Source organism: Neoarius graeffei, chromosome 18, assembly GCF_027579695.1.
Source record: "Neoarius graeffei isolate fNeoGra1 chromosome 18, fNeoGra1.pri, whole genome shotgun sequence".
Taxonomy (NCBI): domain Eukaryota; kingdom Metazoa; phylum Chordata; class Actinopteri; order Siluriformes; family Ariidae; genus Neoarius; species Neoarius graeffei.
This window is the reverse complement of record NC_083586.1, coordinates 63,601,695-63,623,271: the sequence shown is the minus strand read 5'-3', so window position 1 is coordinate 63,623,271 and position 21,577 is coordinate 63,601,695. Positions and strand designations below refer to the sequence as shown.

General features: G+C 41.2%; 1 protein-coding gene across 1 annotated transcript in view; it reads left to right on the top strand.

The window, feature by feature from the left end:
- The first annotated feature begins 14,025 nt into the window (after nt 1-14,025).
- The window catches only part of zgc:65894 (uncharacterized protein LOC335798 homolog), a 29,114-nt gene continuing 21,562 nt past the window's right edge, over nt 14,026-21,577 (top strand). The window contains exon 1 of the mRNA XM_060899204.1: nt 14,026-14,154. Coding sequence (XP_060755187.1) covers nt 14,098-14,154 — 57 coding nt within the window. The 5' untranslated portion in view covers nt 14,026-14,097. The remainder of the gene's footprint in view (nt 14,155-21,577) is intronic.

The window sequence follows — 21,577 nt, the reverse complement described above, 5'->3', positions numbered from 1 at the left end:
GCTGTTGGCACATTGCTGTGAACTGGCATAGAGCTACTTGTCCTCTAAGGCTGGCGAGGAAAGTCCTTATGCCTGCACCTGGAGGCTGTACCATCTTCCCCAGTTTAATGCGGTGGACCAAAATGCTCTCTTCTTTCAAGGCAAGACGTCGGATTTCACTCAGTAGGTCAGCCTCTGGCATCCCAGCAACATCACAACGTAGGTCTCGCATAACATCAGTCCTAAGGTCCTCACTGCAGCAGTAGAACAGGGCTATTGATGCTTGGTTGACTGATATGGTCATCACTGTCTTGTACATCGCCCACTGTCAGGTGAAGGCTGACCACTGGTCTGGGTTGCATCCTGAGTCAATCTTGGGGGATCCAGTTTGAGCTTGGAGGGAGGTGATGCTGTGTGTGCTGCCTTGTCATGCATCTGTAGTGCTGTGGTGAGGGCTGCTGCGAATGCTGCTTCAAGGTCCTGAGACTCCCAGGTGCATCCCTCCACAGGACATGTGAGTTTCGGCATGGCTCAGTCTTCTGCTTGACTCGATGACCAATCCGTCATAGAAAGACGATCAACTCTCTTCCTCTTTACTTCATTTTATTCAAGTAGAAAAGGATGACGGATTAGTCATCTGGAAAAGAACAAAGCGTAATAAGTATACATGCAACTACTGGAGCATGACATCACTATCTACTTATAAATTTTATCCAAAGGCTTGAGTATTGTTTTTTATAACAAGCTTATTTTACTCTCATTGAACTGTACTCTTGGATTTTGTCTCAAAAACTTCAGTGATTGAATTCAGACAAACGTGTTTCACTGTTCGTTATAAAATGCAATGTTAACAAAATGATAACAAAATAAAAATTGATGAACGCATTCACTTCTTTAGAATGACTTTGAATTAATCTACAGTTGTGTTTGTGGTTTTATAGTTTGCTAACCTGAAGGTGGAGCAGCACCAGGTGGGAATGTTGTTTGTTAGAGAACAGAACAGCGCCTCTTGGAGGAGAGACACAGGAATTAATTATATTAATGTAATGTATGCTCTTTAAATGTCTCTAAGCTCTTTAAAATGAAATCAGTTTCTGTGACCATTTTGAAAAATGTCGAAATTTGCATTGTAAGCAATATTTAACATGGTATGATAACGAGCTCTGTTTTAATAAGAAATAAAAATGGTGTATTCCTGCAAAATACACCATGTGCTCCGTAAAAAACCACACAATTCCTGAGATACTTAAAGAAATAAAATATGAAAGCGATTTTAGAGGCTGAAAGCAACAACTCTAAAGCTCATGGAGAGAATGAAAGAAATGTAAAGAAATCATGTTCTCATGTTAATTATATTTTTCTTTTTTGACAAAAACTTTCACTCGTGGATTGATCATTTGCATAAGCATGAGTATGTATCATATTAACTCACTCCTATTTGAGTTTATCTGATGGTGTTATGTTCCTCTCCCCCACAGAGACATCTGAGCATCTCTGATCTTCTCAGTATGACTCTTAAACGATTCCATTAAAACACGACGTTGTTTGTGTGAGAAAGTCTCATTGTGAATGAACTCAGTGAGGCGGAAATGCGCACAACAAACGACTCTGTACTTTTGACTTATGTTTGTTTGCATGTGCTCAAATTTCAACTATTTATTTCTTCCTCTGAAAGAGGAGCGAGCTCCTATGCATGTAAATAGCTATAATTATGATAATGGAAGTGTGGATGTGTGACATCACAACATTCATCAGGCTGTGAAGTTGGCAGGTGATTATCCGTCCTTCATCTGAGTAAATGGAAGTGAGATATGGAAAGGAAGGAACAAAGGCAGAAGTCTGGAAATCATACAGGAAGTAGCGACAAGAATAACAGAAACCCTGGAGGAAGAGAGGAGGGCAAGAAAAGAATGAAGGAATGAGGGGGAAATGCCAGGGTAGGAAAAAGAAAGAAAGAAAGAAAGAAAGAAAGAAAGAAAGAAAGAAAGAAAGAAAGAAAGAAAGAAAGAAAGAAGCCTGAAGAAGAAGAAGAAGAAGAAGAAGAAGAAGAAGAAGAAGAAGACGTACGGTAAAGGAAGGGAGGAAAGGGAGAAAATACAGGAATTCAGGAAGCCAGTAAAGAAAAATGAAAATGGTTTAACACTAATAACGTTCCATGTTGGGGATTTTTGCACTATCCGGTGCACTAAAGCAGGAAAAACACTAAACTCTGTGGTTCATCAGATCCTCGGGATTGGAACCGAAGAAGAAGAAACGAGGATTAACAGATTACGTTATTGCTGATCCACCACCACTGGTTAAATATATTAAAATGGACATCCAGTCTTAACCCCTCCTGTGTTAATGTATTCACAGTCCAGCTGTGGCTGCTTGATTTTAATCATTTTAATAATTGAGCAATTTTATTTTAGATGTGACATCCTGCAAAGGGTTGGAGTTCATGTAGACTTTCTCATTAGAAAACCAAAGATAACCAGTGAGAATTGATCTTGGCCATATTTGTTTTAATCTGTAGCCAAGATGCAAAGTTTGGAGATTCAGGAACACAAATTGAAAGTGAGTGTGTGGTGTTAATTTTCAGGAGTCTTGTGGTTTGATGGCTAAAATACAATCATGGATGGATAAATGGAGCTCTCTCTCTCTCTCTCTCTCAAGATGTTTGTCCTTTGGGGTTGAAGATGACCATGACTTTAATTTGGTGGGTGGTGGTTGTGGGTCCGGAGGTGACTGATGAGGCCAATCTGGGCTTTGAAGGCACCCACATGTTGATGTTCCACATGCCAAGATTGAGTACCTTCACTATCTTTTTGTTGTATTTCAACCACTGAGTGGGATCCTTGCCAGCCGCAGTGTGCTGGCCACAGTGAGGTGAAGCAGGCTATGTTTGGACCACTTTTCTAGCCTCTTCCTTCATGGAGGTGAGCAGAATGAATTCTAAACGGGGCTGCTCAGACACTCAGGAGGCTGCAGAACTCCGCTGCTGCTTCATTCAGGGAAGACATGGCCTAATGGTTAGCGAAGCAGCTTTGGGAACAAAAGGTTGCTGGTTTGATTCTCTGAACCAGCAAGAATGGCTGAAGTGCCCTTGAGCAAGGCAGCTAACCCCCCCAATTGCTCCCCGGGCTGCTCTGGGTATGTTGTATGTTGCTCTAGATAAGAGCATCTGCTAAATGCCAGTAATGTTCAAGCAAAGAGTGACTCTGGGCTGCCTGTGTGCAGGTTTTTTCTGCACCTGCTGCTTTGCCACTTGCCCTTCGCCACAGGACTTGAATTTGAAGTCATGACTTGCATGTGACTTGGATTAGAGTGAGGGAGAGTTGCGTAGCCTCACTCTCTGATCCCGACCTAACTGGGTCCAGGGGCAAGACAGAATCAAGACAGCTGGAGCTAGATCGGGATGCAGTGGATGGTTGACAGTGTTCTACATGTTGCACTGTGCCCTGATCACGTTCCACAAATGCTTTGCTGGGTCCACCTTCCTGCCTGTTGAACCACCAGGTGGTGGTCTCCTCCACGCAGTCTGCCAAGTCCAGTCTTCGGTCATAACCCTGACCAGAGGGAGCGAGGGGTTGCTAGTGCTTGCTCAAAGCACCATCCCAGGCTAGTGGAGGGAAGGAGACACCATATTACTCCATTGCATGGTGGTCAAGGATGGCATGGACTGCCCTAAAGCAGTGTGAAATACCATTTCAGTGAAATATGCAACTAAGGCATCATTCCCAGTCATGCTCTCTCTAATAGCAGGTTAGCAAAACACCTTGAAGACTTTTTTGCTTGAATCTGCTTTAATGTTTTGAAACCCTGTGATGCTGTGAAACTCCCTCATTGTCTTTTCTGCCACCACTTTCATGTCTTGCAGTATGAATTATATGAACACAGGTAAGACGTCATTATTTGGCTAATAATTGATTTGGAAATGCCAGATCTGTCTCTCATTTCTTTATGAAATACTATGTCTATGGCTAGAAGCAGCCCATGACAAATGAAACTGACTGATGACTGAGAATCATCACTCTCAGCATAGGTTCCTGTGCTCCTGAAAAAAGTTCTTCCCTCTGCAAAGGTGCTTGAGTGAAATAAGCAACCAGGGCATCATTCCCAGTCACTCTTTAGATGTGTTCTTGATGCAGATTACACTTAGGTTGAATTTGATGAGGTCTTCTGCTGTTGCATCTGATTCAAAGTTTGATGTGCACTCTGAGATGTTGAGATGCTTTTCTGCTCACTGTGGTTGTAAAGAGTGATTACACAAGTTACCAGAGTCTTCCTTTCATCACAAGCCACTCTGGTCCTGATAGAAAGTGACCACTCCACACCACACACCCCATGTGGGACTTACCAAGTAGCAGTCAAATCAAAACTCTTGGAATGGACCCTCATTATGGAGGCAAAGCAAAATCACCATTTTCTCTTTCAGTTTTTAGGACCCAAGCAACGTAGATGCAAGGACCCTATTAGATCTGTAAAGATATCCCCCTCCCCCCAAGATTTGACCATGGGTGAAAAGTCATGACATTTGGCACGCACACATCTGTGTGTATGACAGTTACTCAGGGACAGACCACTGGCCCCAGGTGTGACCCAGAAACTCTGTAGCACTACTTGTAATTGAGTCTTGTCCCTGGCTTATAGTTTCACTTACGCACCCCAAATTTGGTACACACATAGGTCTCCTCATGAAAACACATTTGTAATATACCCTTACAGAAAAAAAACAGATGAATTCCCCATGTATTTCACATGTGATCACATGTTACCACATGGTAACATGTGGAATACATGGTATCAGATTTTGTAACGTGTTACCATGTAGAGCACATGTGGAAAGCATGTTACCACATGTGTAAAACATTCCCACATGTGATTCATATAAAATTGGGCCAAAACCACGTTTCCCATGTGCAAAACACATTTTCCACATATTTCACATGTGAGAAATCACATGTGAAGTTCATGTGTTTTTTCTGTAAGGGTACATTGCTTTAGCCCCGCCCAACAGGAAGGGAGTTATTTAGGGGTTTTTTTTGTTTGTTTGTTTTGATGTGTTACATTATGGAATACTCCTTGTAGGTGGTTCATCAGATCCATGTCAGATTTGGTGTACATGATATGAAGATGTTGTCGATGTTAAATTATGAAGAGATTTTTGATATTTTCAAGGCATTGAACCAGAGACATGATAAATGTATATGTCTTGCCAGGCAAACAGGAAGTGCCTCATAAATTCCTATGCATTGCTTAATACAGCTCAAATTTCTCAGGTTAATAGTTATGATGGTTCTGATGATATTCACATGTCCAGTGTGACACCCTGGTATAGCATGTTCCTCATGGTGGGTGTCTCTTGGTGGCAACCCTGAGGATGAATCATTTTCATCCTGTGATTATGAAAGAAACTGCAAGTAGTTTAAGTTAGTCTTTGTAATTATCCATGTTGCAATTCAAAGGAAGCATAGAGATGGATGCATTCACAGATCAAACTTTAATAGACAAAATTTAAAACATTAAGCAAGGGTTAATCCAACATGATGCACCAAAGTTGGAGTTGCTATTGTTTGAATTCCAAAGAAACTCAACACAGTGGCACAGAAACCCACTGATAACTCGCATTTTGGTGGTGAATTGCAGATCGACCCAAACACCAACGAACGGAGTTTAAATGCTCACATTGGCATGAGCCATTTTTTGTAGGCCACAGTGTAGAGCCTACACAGAAGTCCAAATCAGACTTAGTACATCCATGAACATACACAGGATACTGTGCGACACAGACAGTGGCAAAGACCAGTAGCACCATCTGCAGGTACACTATAACATTACAAGTTACTACAATAATATATTAAATTTATCCCAGTGATAGCCTAATGATAGGGAGTATGATGATCATTTCACCAGTTTTCTGGTCTTTATATGAGGGTACTTCAAAAAGTTCTTGGCCTCACCTGGAAACAAGGGGCATGACTGTACAGGGGCGTGGCTAGGATTTTTCAAAGGGGGGTGGGGGTCACACATTGACTGGTAGCCTGAGTACATACCCGCAGGTTTGTAAATGAAAAAAATACACTGAATACATGTGAGAAAATAACACGGTCTTTGCATCATTCTTTCATCTCATGTTGCGAGCTGTTGAGATGTCAGACAATGATTAGGCCAAATCAGCTTTATCTGGCAGTATATGAATAGCGGCTTGACATCTTACCCTAGTCAACCAATACAGCTTGACCATGCTTTCTAGTGCGATCGTGTTGCGCTTGCATAGAATTGGGTTTTTGTGCCAAAACCACAGGAAGTCCATACAAGGTTATAGACACCCTAATGAGGCTGAGGTGACAATCCAGTTTTAATAAAAATGTTAGAAAAATTACAGTGAGCGCTTTTCTAATATTCTTATGCGACTATTGAAAAAACGTATGGTCCGACGGGGGGGGGGGGGGGGGGGGGGGGGGTGTCACGGGCACCCCAGGACCCCCCCCCCAGCTACACCCCTGATGTATACTATAAAGCTTTATAGCACTACCCACAAAAACTCAAATGTATGTCCTCATTTCTTTGAAGGTGATGCCCTTTGAAAATCAGTAGGTGAGAGGGAAACCAAAAAAATGGACAAGAAAGAAGCCAGAGCGGTGATTAAGTATCTGCATAAAAAGGGAATGACCCCCAAGGAAATCCACAAAGACATGGTCAACACACTTGGTGATGAATCCCCTTGCTACTCAACCATAAAAAAGTGGGTTGTTGATTTCAAGAAGGGCATGGAAAGCACCGAAGATGACCCGCAGTTGGGACACCCAAAATCAGCGACCATAGATGATCAAATGGAGGCCATTCACTGCATGATCATGAAGAATAGATGTGTGACTGTCCAACATATTGCAGAAACCATAGACATCAGTGTTGGCTCAGTTCATGCTGTTTTGACTGACATCTTGGGGATGAGCAAACTGTCTGCAAGAATGTTGACACCAGATCAAAAGTTGAACAGACTGGAAATTTCAAGGACACTTTTGGCTCGTTTTCAGGCTGATCCAGCCAAATTCCTGAGGAGATTTGTGACCAAGGATGAGACATGGGTTCACTACTTGGATCCTGACTCAAAGAATCAAAGGAAACAGTGGAAATACACCAGTTCTCCACCTCCCAAAAAGTTCAAGCAAGTGACATCTGTCGGCAATGTGACGACTTCTGTGTTTTGGGACAGTGACAGAGTGCTCATAACTGACTTCTTGCAAAAGTGTCAAACCATTTTTGGGGGCTACTTGCATCAGAATCCATGCTGTTGAGGAGGATCTGGAGGCTCAAGATGTGACCTTTGTCCGTAAAGGGATAACAAAGCTTGAACATCGGCGGACCAAGTGCAGTGAAGTTAAAGGAGACTATGTTGAAAAATAACGCAAGAACAATCTTTCTCCTATGACGTTTTCTGGGTGGGTGAGGCTGAGAACCTTCTGAAGTACCCTCGTATTTGGTTCATATTACATTATCTTGTCTGTTGATACTGTGATTTGAAACTGTTGCCTTATTTACTGTTTTTGTGTGAACCCCAGGAAGACTAGCAACCACTTTGTGGAAGCTAATAGGAATCTGAATTTTAAAAAAAAATTAAGAAAGCATGTTGTACTATATTAGAATATAGCAAACTACTGTACCATGATCATTTACATGTAAAATATTGCTGTGTCTCAGGAGATAGAGTTTTTCTAGCAAAAATTTGGCCAGATTTTCAGATTTATGGACAATGCTGTATGTTCGCTCTAAGTGCAGCCAAAGCTACAGTATCGGTGTTCTTGTCTCTACAATATAAAAAATAGCTGTTGGTCAAATGGAAATAGTAGGCTTAACTGAAAAATATGGGTTGCTCTTGGGTTATTCTTTGCACAGGTGGAGATGGGTTCAGCAGCACTAGTGCTACAGATTCACCTTCAGAACTGGAGATAGTAGAAAGTTCAGACTCTGTTCATGCAAAGCAGCTCTGAGTCAGAGTGGCCTGGAATAGAGTCAAATTCCCAGCATGGATAGTTTCAGTCCACCTCTGGTGTGGATCCAACTGCAAAGTAAAAACCTTTGTGTGTTTATAGAGAGGCAAGATTAAGGTTTAGGGGAGAGTTTGGGTGTGTTTTGTGCACATTGAAAAACAGCCTTTAACCAGGAACCTCTACATCCTGAGGCATGCTATGGATGCTAGTGAGGAAAAACCAAAACAAAGGGGACACCAAGATAGCGTACTCAAACCAAGGAATCAGCTTTATTGAACAGGGACCAAAAAAAAAAAAATAGCAAAGTGGGAATAGGCTCCTGCAACTTAGAAATCAAATCTTCATATATTCTCCAGAGATACTTTTTAGCTCTTAGTTCTTCTTTTCAGTCATCACCTCCTACCCTTAATTTCTTTCCCTTTTCTTGGCTATGCCTTAAAGCTAGACTGCCTTTCATATTTTAAGTGTAAGTCATAAAAATAATTTTCCCTGACACCCAATTATTTTGGTTTAGTGGACCAAAAGCTACTGAATTCAAATCACAGACTTCCAATTGTATTAGTTCTTTTAATAGAACAAGTAATGAATTTAGAGCCACACAATCCTAAATTCTCTGCTATTTTTCCTGCTTCACCAAGACCCAATTCAAGATACTATGTCATGCATCACATCCTGGGCTGCCAACTCTCACGCAATGAGCGTGAGACACACGCATTTGATTGTCTTCACACGCTCACACGCCATACCTCCAATTTCTCACGCTAGAAAAAAATCTAGTTTATCTATCTGATCTAGGCTACCCATTGCGTCGCGCCAACCACTTGTGATCAATCAATTACGCCTTAAGCATGGCTAAACAGGCAGAGCGGTGTTCCTTTCTGTACACACTCCCCTATGGCAGGTGGCGCATCTAATGATGCTGCACTCGCCGGAAGTTGGATAATTGCCTACCGTCAATTTAGAGGAAGAGGAGGGAAAAGAAGGTATCCAAGTTGAAGATGGGTGTCTCAGACAGGTTTGTACATATGCACGCCAATGTGTGGTGTTACTGGCATAATTATGAACTTATATAAAGTTTCTTAATCGTTTTAGCCTATAAGTGTTGTGAGAATATTTAATGCCATATCGAGAGCTGTGTACTAGGCATGCTAAATCATTATAGGCCTACTGCCGTGCCGCAGCCTCTATCTTCCCCAACAAGCAGCACGGGAGAGCACCTCCTTAGCACACGTTTATTAAGGTGCATTTTTAGTTTGTTTACTGTATGTTATCATACTTTATGACTTTATTTGAAGCCATACTGGAAATGTTGTAAAATAAAGCAAGTAAGAGATAATATTACAAATGCAAGAAGAGCCATTAGCCACCATACCTATTGTTTATTTACAGGGTATTTATTTTTAATTATTTTTTAATTGTTTTTTGTTTTGTTTTGTTTTAAACGGGGTAAAGCCTTTACAAAAAACAAACAATAAAGAAAAAAACTCTCATATATACTAACCCTGATTAACCTGTATACCCTGTATGCCCCCACATTTTGTATGCTGCTGAATCTGTCCTTTTTTCAGTAGCTTTGTATAAACAATAACCGCTAAATGTAATGCAATGTTATGTAAGGTGATCGCCTAGGCATTCTCATTGTGAAAAGTAAGTCACATGTACATGGACTGGCATTTAATGTTGTATTTGTTCCTTTCTATTTGTTTTTTTGTCTGTTCATATTCTTTTTGGGGGAGTAAAGTCAGTTTAAAAATGCTGTTAAATGCATAGGCCTATAGGCCAAGTTTAATGACCTTGAGGTTATCAGAGGTCATATGTCGTTTTACAAATGAAAAATGAATTCAGCACCCAAACATTTAACAAACAAGGCCATTTGCTAACTTCATTAATCATTTTAGTACATTTCATTCCTTAGAAAGCTGAGAAACTGGGTTCAGCTGAGACGTTTACAGGCCCAAAGTTCAATGACCTCTAGAGGTCAACAGAGGTCAGATAGAGCTCAGCATATTGTAGATTTGAATTCGGCACACCCAAATTGACAAAATAAGACTGTTTGCCGACTTTGTCTCAAAAATGCCTTTAACTCCTTAAATAAGCACTTTTTTGAATTTTGGTACCAGTCTATACTGAGGAGACAGGGTTTCAAAGAGGGCAAGACAGGTAGAGAATATTTGTCAGATAACAGGCCCTGACGAATGCTCTATTACTAATAAGAAACATAGATACGAAATAAATTAATAAGAAATATATTAATATAGCTTATTTAAGTATGACCAAAATTTTTAAGCCCAACTTTGTCTGCACATTCCCACCTATGGCCAAGGTTCAGCTTTTTGTGTTTCAATACTGTTCAAACTTAATCATTTTAATGTTTCTTGTAGCACATGCACATTTTGCTTACTGTTTAAGCATTTTATTTGTTCTTTTGCTGTTGATATTTTTCCCCATGCCAATCTTCTGCTGAACCCAGTGGTGGGGAAAGCCCTTAAATGCATAATGAATAGTCAGTGAGGGACAATCTTATTTTTTGCAACAGTTATTAAAAACTTAACATTTAGTTTCAATTCAGAAGGTGTTTAGGCTTAGCTGATGAAATATTTTCAAACATGAACTTGCCTTTAAATCTGAAACACAGGTCTATAGGGCTACAGGAACATTGGCAGTCATCTGTAGTTTTCTAGTGTGGGGGCTTTTAAGCCAAAACTTGGTGCTTTTGTTGGCCACAAGCTGAAGGCCTGGCAAGTCAGGGTGTGTAAGAATGTAGGTATGGCACAGCAGGCCACTCCAAAAATCCACCAGAATGCAGGAACATCTACTAAATCCAAAATCTCAAACCCCCCCCATTGTCCATCTCCAGCTGGACGATGCACAAACAAAACACCAGAATGCAGGGGGACAAGTGAATATCAAACTGAATACAAAATTCCCACTTACTGCATGGTGTGCGGAAAAATTTTGCCGTCGACCCCCCCCCAAAAAAAAATCTCACTCCAAGGAATTTCGAAAAGTTGGCAGCCCTGTAACATCACATGGTGGACTTTCCCCATTCGCACAAGGCATTGTGGGATACAAATTTGAAACAAGAGAGAAAAATGGATGACGTGAGTGTGCGAATGAAACGTGAAAGAGCGACTACAGTCACGGAAAGAAAGCGAGAAGAAAAGACGTTATGTTATATACACGAAGGAAAGGAAACGCAGGACCAAACTAATAAATATGGGCGCTCAGCGAGCACCTCGGTGTGATCAGCTGTTCGTTTAGCGACAGAATGATGGAACTGTCAGTGCACGCTCAAAGGGAAACCTGTAGATGGCAGTAATGCAACACTGTGGATGCCAGCTGCCGTAAAACCCAAAAGAAGAAGAAGAAGGTAAACCTGCGCATGCGCACACGGACTTCCTCTGTCTGCTTGACTGCGCCAAGCGAGCGATTTCATGCACATTATTTGCTTTAATCCACTCAAATTAAATAACTTCCCAGCCACAGAATGGCCTGATATTTTGTGAGATATTACAGAAATAAACATATATCACAATCACCACATTTCAGACGGAACTAAATTTCACTGATTTTATGAAATCAAAAGGCCGTCTAGCTTTAAAATCTCTCATCCCTTCTTTTCTCCATTTTCTTTATGCTTTTCTTTTCGCATTCATCTTTCTGCTTATTGTTCCCCTTTTATGTTTCCCCCGAGCAAAGCCCTGACATACCATACCAGTCACCCCTCTACAAAGGTGTGATAAAGGGTTGTGTTAAAGGCCACCCTTAAGTATCCTGCCTGGCAGCTGAAGGCAATTCAGGTTAATCAGCCTGTTACATTTTGAGCAGGTGAGTTCTCCTGCGGGCGGCACGGTGGTGTAGTGGTTAGCGCTGTCATCTCACAGCAAGGAGGTCCGGGTTCGAGCCCCGTGGCCGGCGAGGGCCTTTCTGTGCAGAGTTTGCATGTTCTCCCCGTGTCCGCGTGGGTTTCCTCCGGGTGCTCCGGTTTCCCCCACAGTCCAAAGACATGCAGGTTAGGTTAACTGGTGACTCTAAATTGAGCGTAGGTGTGAATGTGAGTGTGAATGGTTGTCTGTGTCTATGTGTCAGCCCTGTGATGACCTGGCGACTTGTCCAGGGTGAACCCCGCCTTTCGCCCGTAGTCAGCTGGGATAGGCTCCAGCTTGCCTGCGACCCTGTAGAACAGGATAAAGCGGCTACAGAGAATGAGATGAGATGAGTTCTCCTACATGGCCGCTCTCACCGTGCACCGCTGCTGCCCTCTGCTGGCTGCCCGCGGTGTAGCACGGAGTAGGAGTAAGAGTAGATCATTAAAAAATATATATCCTATTAATTAGCAAGATGGACAAAACATTTTGCTATTTGACTAGTTAAAATAATTACAATATAGCTTCCTGTCAGAAATGCAGCATTTTCAAAGAAGTACAAACCTAATTTCCAGAAAAGTTGGAATGCAAAAAAAAAACCCATAATGTAACACAATCGTAATAATGCCTCTGTCCCAATAATTTTTTTGAGTGTGTTGCAGGCATCAACTATGAGAAAGTTTGTAGTAAAAGAGTTTGTTATAGAGGAATTGCAGTGTATTATGTATCAGAACTGAAAAGCAATAGTTTCCCATACTTTTCTAGGAACTGTGTTTAGGCAGTTAGCAAACTTTGTAAGATCTGGAAATTATAAGATTTATTTTACCTGCTTTTCCATACTTTCAGGTCCTGTCTCGGATCTCTGGACTGCACACCGACATTTAAGATGTAGGCTATTTATTTACTCTGTTTACATTCACAAACTATTTCACTTCTGTTGTTGAACATATGCAGTAGTTTTCTGCAATCAGCCATGGACAGCAGATGTCTGATGTCATCCTTTTTGATGCACACAAAGCCGTCAGCCTCCCTTACTCCCACTGTGGACAAATCTTCACGTACGTGAAGATTTGTCCACAGTGGGAGTAAGGGAGGCTGACGGCTTTGTCCAACATCTCACCATCCAGATGTGGATGGGTGTCTCTTATGATATCCTCCATCACTTTTCATCAAGACAGACAGAATGATGGAGGACAGCGACAGCAAGATTGAGCTCAAACTGCCTCTACACAGGGAATGGGTAATAATCAGGAAAGTACCGAGTCTCACAATCACGCTGTAGATAGCGTACACCAAGGCCCAACACTGGTGCTGACTGATGTTCCTCAGACACAAAATAAACCTTTTCCTGTCTTATCTCAGACATAACCACTGTCTTTAACATCAAGGAAAACAGTCATGTCCTTTCTGTATGTTTTGCTTTTGTATGTCACAGTAGCCGTTCCTATTGCGTTGTCTTTGGGCAAAGCCCTGAATCTCACAGCTTCCTGAATTGCTTCCTTGACCTGCTTGGAGAATGGAAAGAAAAATATTCCCATAGTGAAGATAGTGAAGGAAGCCATTGAGAAGCCATGACCTAATGGTTACAGAAGCAGTTTTGGGACCAAAAGGTTGCTGGTTTGATTCCCTGGACCAGCAGGAATGGCTGAAGTGCCCTTGAGCAAGGCGTCCAACCCCCAACTGTTCTCCAGGCCGCTCTGGGTGAGAGCATCTGCTAAATGCCTGTACTGGACTGTAATGTGGTAAAGACAGGCTCGCAGCAACTGGTGCCTTTTGGCCAAAGTCCAAAGTGGATCTTTGAAATTGTAGAGCTTTACTCTCAAAGCACGAAGTCCTGGAGTGGATGAGAGGATGAGATTGTGGTATGAGGTCTGGACAGTGGAGGAGGCAGTGCTGCTTTGGCTTGGCATGTTTGTGAGTTCAGGTTGAATTCAGATTCAGGTTCTTGTGTTTCTTTAAATATTCTACTAACAGAAACAGCCAGGCGTGCGCGCGTGCACTTTTTTTTATTGCATTTGCATTAACTCAGCATTGCACAGTGAATAAATAAAAGCAGGCTCTGTCTCGGGCGCGACGTCACGCTGCGGCACCATCGGGAGCGCGCCGGGCGCGGGCACGAGCCATGGGAGGGGCCGTGAAGGAGCGCGCAGTCTCGGGCGCGTGCATTTTGCCAGAGCCGGTGCTGCTGCCGCTGAGAGAGGAGGCGCCGGAGGGACCGGGTTTAATTTACTGTTTATTCCGTTCGCACGGTTTTACCCCCGCAGCACGAACCGGACAACATGCGAGAGATCGTTCACCTGCAGGCGGGACAGTGCGGGAACCAGATCGGAGCCAAGGTGAGATACATCACCACCACAATCATCATCACCACCACCACCATCATCATCATCACCACCACCACCATGATCACCATCATCATCACCCCATCAAGATCACCACCATCACAATCATCACAACCACCACCATGATCATCATCATCATCACCATCATCATCACCACCCCATCAACATCACCACCATCACAATCATCACAACCACCACCATGATCATCATCATCACCCCATCAACATCACCACCATCACAATCATCACCACCACCATCGTCATCATCATCATCATCATCACCACCATCACAATCATCACAACCACCACCATGATCATCATCATCACCATCATCATCACCACCCCATCAACATCACCACCATCACAATCATCACAACCACCACCATGATCATCATCATCACCATCATCATCACCACCCCATCAACATCACCACCATCACAATCATCACAACCACCACCATGATCATCATCATCACCATCATCATCACCCCATCAACATCACCACCATCACAATCATCACAACCACCACCATGATCATCATCATCATCATCAACATCACCATCATCATCACCACCACCATCACAATTACCATCATCACCATCACAGTTACCATCATCACAATCACCACCACCATCATCAACATCACCATCATCACCACCACCATCATCATCACCACCACCATCACCATCACCACCACCATCACCATCATCACCACCATCAGTTACCATCATCACAATCACCACCACCATCACAATTACCATCATCAACATCATCACCACCACAACCATCATCACCACCATCAACATCATCATCACCACCACAACCATCAACATGATCATCACCACCATCAACACCACCACCACAACCATCAACATCATCATCACCACCACCACAACCATCAACATCATCACCACCACCACAACCATCAACATCATCAGGATTGAACTGTAAAGGAGGTGAAAACTGCATCCTGGGTTCACTGGGCAGTTATACACGTGAGAGGAAAAGAAACAGTCTTTAAAAATAAAATAAAATTACATAATATTTACATTTTTTATAATAATAATAATAATAATAATAATAGCTTTGATATTCTGCTTTTAGCAGTGACTAATCTTTTTTCAATAAATAAATAAGCAAATAAATAAATATCTACGTAGTTGCAGTGACTGAATAAAGCGATAGTTAGTCAATTAAATTGATAACATAAATAATTATATTTCAAAGAACCAGATCTTTGCTGGGGTATTATTATTATTATTATTATTATTATTATTTCTTTATCATTTTCAGGGGAAAAATAAAACTCACATCAGCTGTTGTTTGGAACCATAACAGACTGGTGATGGTGTAAGGAGTCTGCTTCAGGCAGATGTGTTTTAGCTGAGTTTTATTACATTATAAATATAGTAAGTAAGTAAGTAAATAAATAAAATAATTACAAAAATAATAACCAGATTTTATTTATTTATTTTTAAATCAAGTCTCTGATTCTTGTTTTCCTTCAGAGGAATAAATGAAAGTGCTGATTTGGTGTCATGATGTTGCTCCTGTATCCATGGCTGATATCATGGCACTGATGGTGTGAGGTGTAACTGGCTTTGTGTCTGGTTCAGTCTGGTTGCTGAGTGGGCGTGGCCCTCCCCGCACAATTACACTCATTTCTCGCAAATCTTTATTATTCTGAATCTCGTTCCCTGTATGACTGTTGGATTCCTGTGCGGTTCATTTCCCAACCAGGGAGAGATTTTTTTTTCTGCCCGTCATTGTGTCTGTACAGGGGTGTGGTCCTGCTCTGCTCTCTGGCTGAAGGGCTGCGCACACGGAAATGTCATGATGTGATCAGTGGGTTAAAACAAAAAATGAACAAAATCTAAATAACTTAACTGACTGGAGATCAAAAAGGGATTTGTGTGAATGTGGTTGGATTGTATGAAATTTGTAACTGACCCAAGACAAAAGAAATATTGATCTGGTGTGTGTGTGTGTGTGTGTGTGTGTAAGAGAGCTTCAGGATGGTTCTGTGTGCAGCACACAATGAAACCATTTAGAGATTTGCATAGTTATAAGCTTATTTGCATATTCAGAGATGTATCAGGATCATCTGATAATTTTTCAGTTAATGAGTGATATGTATTCAGACCTCCTTCAGAGTGTTTACATATTTATTTATTGTAAAGAAAAAGAGGCAGAAGCTGCACTGATCCATCCATCCATCTCCAAATTTGAGCCTCTTGTCCTCCTCCATCACGTCCTTTCCCCATCAGATCGATCACATTCGTCCTGATATAATGATAGAATTCACAACAGTTCATTTTGGTCCAACTAAACTATGTGAAATGTTTCTAACATACCATTTCTACGTGTATGTATGATGGTACACTATAATTCAGTTCAAATGTTGCTATTATTATTATTATTATTATTATCTCACAAATACCTGAGCACGAATCTCTAATTGCACTCATTCAGGTCTGTTCATAGAATTTCCTTAAATGCTATATTATCTGGACTAAAAGTGTCACCAAGATATGATTCATGACATAATGACAAAATTGTTTAAGATCGACAAGGTAGAACAAAACGAGGCTCTAAATCCAGAACAAAGTTATTTTTCTGTCCCTTTTACTCTTTTTAACATCAACAACAATAAATGACCTAACCCTTTATACCTGCTGCATGATTATCATGACTAATAATCGTACTTGACTTTACATAAACTTTTTTTTTTAATTTAGTGAAATTATTTTAATTTAATGTTTACACCATAATAAATCCGTACCTGGCGACTTGTCCAGGGTGTACCCCGCCTTTCACCCGTAGCCAGCTGGGATAGGCTCCAGCTTGCCTGCGACCCTGTAGAACAGGATAAAGCGGCTAGAGATAATGAGATGAGATGAATAAAGTAAACTAGAAGGGCACTCAGTGGAGTTCAAACCTCTACCAGGCCACATGCCGTATTATCAACATCAAATCACTTTACTCGTAGATAACTCTGATAGACCATTAAGTCTACGTTTCTGGACTGTCTGAGAAACTCAGGAGGATCTTGCACAAACAAGACATCCCTGTACACTTCAGACCCAGTAACACGCTGAGGCAGAAACTAGTCCACCCTAAGGACAGAATACCCAGAGACAAACAGGACAACATAGTGTACGCAATTAAATGCAATGAGGAATGCACAGACCTGTACATTGGGGAAACGAAACAACCGCTTCACAGGTGCATGGCTCAGTACAGGAGAGTCAGTTCCTCAGGCCAGGACTCTGCAGTCTATCTTCATCTCAATAACAAAGGACACTTGTTTTAGGACTGCAATGTATGCATTCTAGCAAGAGAAGACTGGTGGTTTGTAAGAGGAGTAAAATAAGTCATCTTCATCAACCTGGAACGACCAACACTGAACAGAGGAGGTGGTCTGAGACACTACTTATACCTCTTTTCCACCAAATCAGTTCCAGGGCTGGTTCGGGGCCAGTGCTGGTTCACAACTCATTCAACTTGCGAGCCAGCTGAGAACCAGTTTGCTTTTCCATCGCTCGCGGTGCTAAGGGAAGCCACATCATTACATCGCTGTATACGTCAGTTATTTATTTTTTTTGTGATCATCTTTTTATTATATTTTAAAACATACATACAAACCCAAGACGGCTACTTTCAGGATAAAGCACTAAATAAAATAAAATAAAATTAAAAATACAGGACACTTAACTTGTGCTGGCAGCAAACACAAAGAGGTATTCATAGAAGGTCGTTAAGGGCAGCAGCTATGCTCATCCAAGTGTTTACAGTGGTTTCCTTTGCCTTGTTAATCTTTGCAGTTGTACCTTCCAAACAAACTATATAGTGATAAGAAGCTATCCAAAATTTTCTAAGATTTGTGTCTGGGTGTATCCATTGCTGCAGTATAGTCTTCTTAGCAGCAGTGAACCCTGACATCAACACTCTTTTTTTCACACAGAGAAAAATCATACATTGAATCATCATTAAGCAAAAGTAAGCAAGGGTCCAAGTCAAAGTCCAGTCCTGTGAGATCACGTAACACACGGATGACATAGTTCCAAAAGCATTGAATAACTGGACAGTCCCAGAACATGTGTAGAAATGTACCAGTAGTTCCTGTGTTACAGATGCTGCAGTGAGGATGGGTTACATGTTTCATGAGATATCGTTTATAGGGTGTATGATAGAAACGGTGGATAGTCTTAAAATGGATAAGTACATGACTAAGATTTTTAGAAGTTAGGCAAAGATTTGACCACACTGTTTCCCAATCCGGTTTGAATCCCAACCAAGAAAGTTCCAGGTCCCATTTTGATCGAACCTGTATAGGTTTTTGAACGCTAGTAAGTAAAAAATTATAAATTCTAGTGACTGCACCCCTTGAACACTTAATGGGATTAATCCAACAAAACATTGGGTGGTCATTTAAAGCTGAGTTCCATGGGACACCATAAGCTTTCATGGCTGAACGCAACCTGAGGTACAAGAAGAATGAGAATCCTGGTAAATTATATTCTTGTTGGATATCCTGGAATGTGCGCAAACCATTTGCACCAAATAAATTAGAAAACGTGAAAATACCCCTGGATGACCACAGAGGATAAACAAAAGGTTTATGATCTGACAGGAAGTTGAAGTTATTCCATAGCGGTGATTGTGTAAATAATTTCTTTGAGAGACCCGATGCTTTTTCAGCACTATTCCAGGCAGCTAATGTTGATGAAACAATACTACCCAATTTAGTATAAGATTTACGATGCCCAACCCCTGTGAAAGGTAAATCTTGAAGCCTGTGGGGATGCGCTAGAGCAGATTCTATACTTCTCCATGGTACTGCACTTTCAGGGTCTGCCCAAGTGCGCATAGCTCTGATTTGAAATGCCCAGAAATAAAGTTTAAAATTAGGAAGTGCAAGCCCCCCATCTAATTTTGTGCGCTGCAAGACTGAAAAACGCAACCTAGGTTGTTTGCCACTCCAGATGAATTTAGATACTGCTGAGTTCAAATCTTCAAAATATTTTGGAGGCGGTATGCATGGGATCATAAAAGACAAAAAGTTAAGTCTTGGTAGAACATTCATTTTGACTGTACTGATTCTGGCTTGCATTGAGATTTTAAGATTAGTCCATCACTGCAGATCAAGTTTTATCTTCTGACTCATCTCACTGAAGTTCATATGGATGATCTTTGGCAAAGAATACGTTATTTTAATTCCAAGATAAGTGAATGATTTAGTAAATACAATGTTGGTAGGGAGGCTAATGTGTTGTGAGATGGTATTAAGGGCCATTAGAGATGATTTATCCCAATTAATTTTGTAACCTGACATAGTACTAAATTCATTAAATAATTCTAACACGCTTGGTATAGATACATTTAGGTTGGATAGGTACAAAATTATGTCATCTGCATACAATGATACGTGATGATGTGAACCATACAATGTAACAGGGGAAATAACTGGGCTTTGCCTAAGGGCCTGTGCTAATGGTTCCAATGACAGAGCAAAAAGGAGAGGTGATAGAGGACAGCCTTGACGGCATCCTCTTCGGAGTGGGAAGGGTGCAGAATGTTTAGTGCCTGTTGAAATGGAGGCTGTAGGATTTTTGTAAAGAGTCTGGATAGTACCTATAAACTTGGGGCCAAAACCAAAGTGATGCAATACAGTCCATAAGTAGTCAAGTTCAAGTCTGTCGAAAGCCTTGAGCGCGTCTAGGGAAAAAGCTGCGCAGGTGTTGGGATATGTGTGAGCGTGTTCGATAATGTGTAGTAGGCGGCGCATATTGTCGGAGGCTAGCCGCCCTCTAAGAAACCCAGTTTGGTCATAATGTATAAGACTATCCATAATGAGCTCAATACGGGAGACCAAAGCTTTAGCTAGAATTTTGATATCACTATTGATTAAAGATATGGGGCGGTAACTAGAGCAATCTAATGGATCTTTATTTTTCTTCTGTAACAAAATAATAAGTGCAGTGTTTTGATCTCGATGAGGGGTACCATGTTCTATAGCATAATTCATGGAACCCAGTATGAGAGGACCTACCAAATCCCAGACGGCCAGATATAATTCTGGCGGGATGCCATCGGGGCCTGGGGATTTTCCCTTTTTAAGTGACTTGGCTGCCTTATACAGTTCCTCTAGGGTTATAGGTTTTTCAAGAATTTCTTGATCCTCTGCTGAGAGCACAGGAAGGTCAAGTTTTTCTAAGAATTTTTTGCATGAATCTTTGTCAAGGACCACCTCAGAAGAGTACAATTTGGAGTAGAATTCTTTGAAGGTGTTATTAATAGCTCTGGGATCAGTGTCGATTTTTCCATCTTTATTTCTTATTAGATCTATATTCGCTTTAGACTCTGAGTCTTTCAGCCTCAATGCAAGTAGGTGACTAGTTCTATCTGAATGAAAGTAATATTTCTGTTTAGTTCTGTGAATAATAAACTCAGCTTTGGACATTGACAGACGGTTATATTCTAGTTTCAAAGACATTTACTTTTGACATGCATCATCTGAGAACGACTGGGCCTGCTCATGTTCCAAAGACTTGATTTTTTCTTCCAGGTCAATAAAGCGTATGTTTTTAAGTCTTTTAGTTTTTGAAGAAAAGGCAATACAGTACCCACGTATGAAGCATTTTGTAACTTCCCACAGCATCTGGGGGTTAGGGCATTGCTCTGTATTAAGTTCCAGGAATTCCACAAGCCCTGTTTTTAATTGATCTAGAAACATTCTATCATACAGCAATGAGTCATTGAAGCGCCATCTACAGGGTTTGGCAGCTGTGGGCACAGGGGTGATAGTGCAAATAATGGGAGAGTGGTCAGAGATCAAGATAGGCAGTATGTCAATAGAATTGAAGCACTGAAGTAAGGGGGTACTGACAAAAATATAATCAATTCTGGAAAACGATTTGTGTCTTGATGAATAAAAAGTGTATTCTTTCACAAGGGGATTTTGAATACGCCATGGGTCGACTACATTCATTTCTGTAACAAAAGTATTTAGGAGAGAAGAGGACAGAGAGGCAGATAAGTTGGGTGTATTAGAAGAGCGGTCTAATCCTAAATGAATGGATGCATTAAAATCCCCCCCCATGATGGTATTGTGGTCACTGAATTGTAGTAACGTTTCTATGATATTGTTAAAAAAATGTTGGTCGGGATCATTTGGAGCATAAATAGATGACAGTAGGTATTTGGTGTGGTGTACTGTGATTACTACATAGACAAAACGACCAAGGTCATCTCCACCTGCTAAATTTATAGCTACCTGCAAAGACCTTTTAGCCAATATCAGTACACCTTTTGTCTTATTGGAAGCACAAGAGTATGCCAACAACTTATAATTCTTGTTCTGAAAGCGATTTACATCTGCCTCTTTCAAGTGGGATTCTTGAATTAGGGCTATGGAAA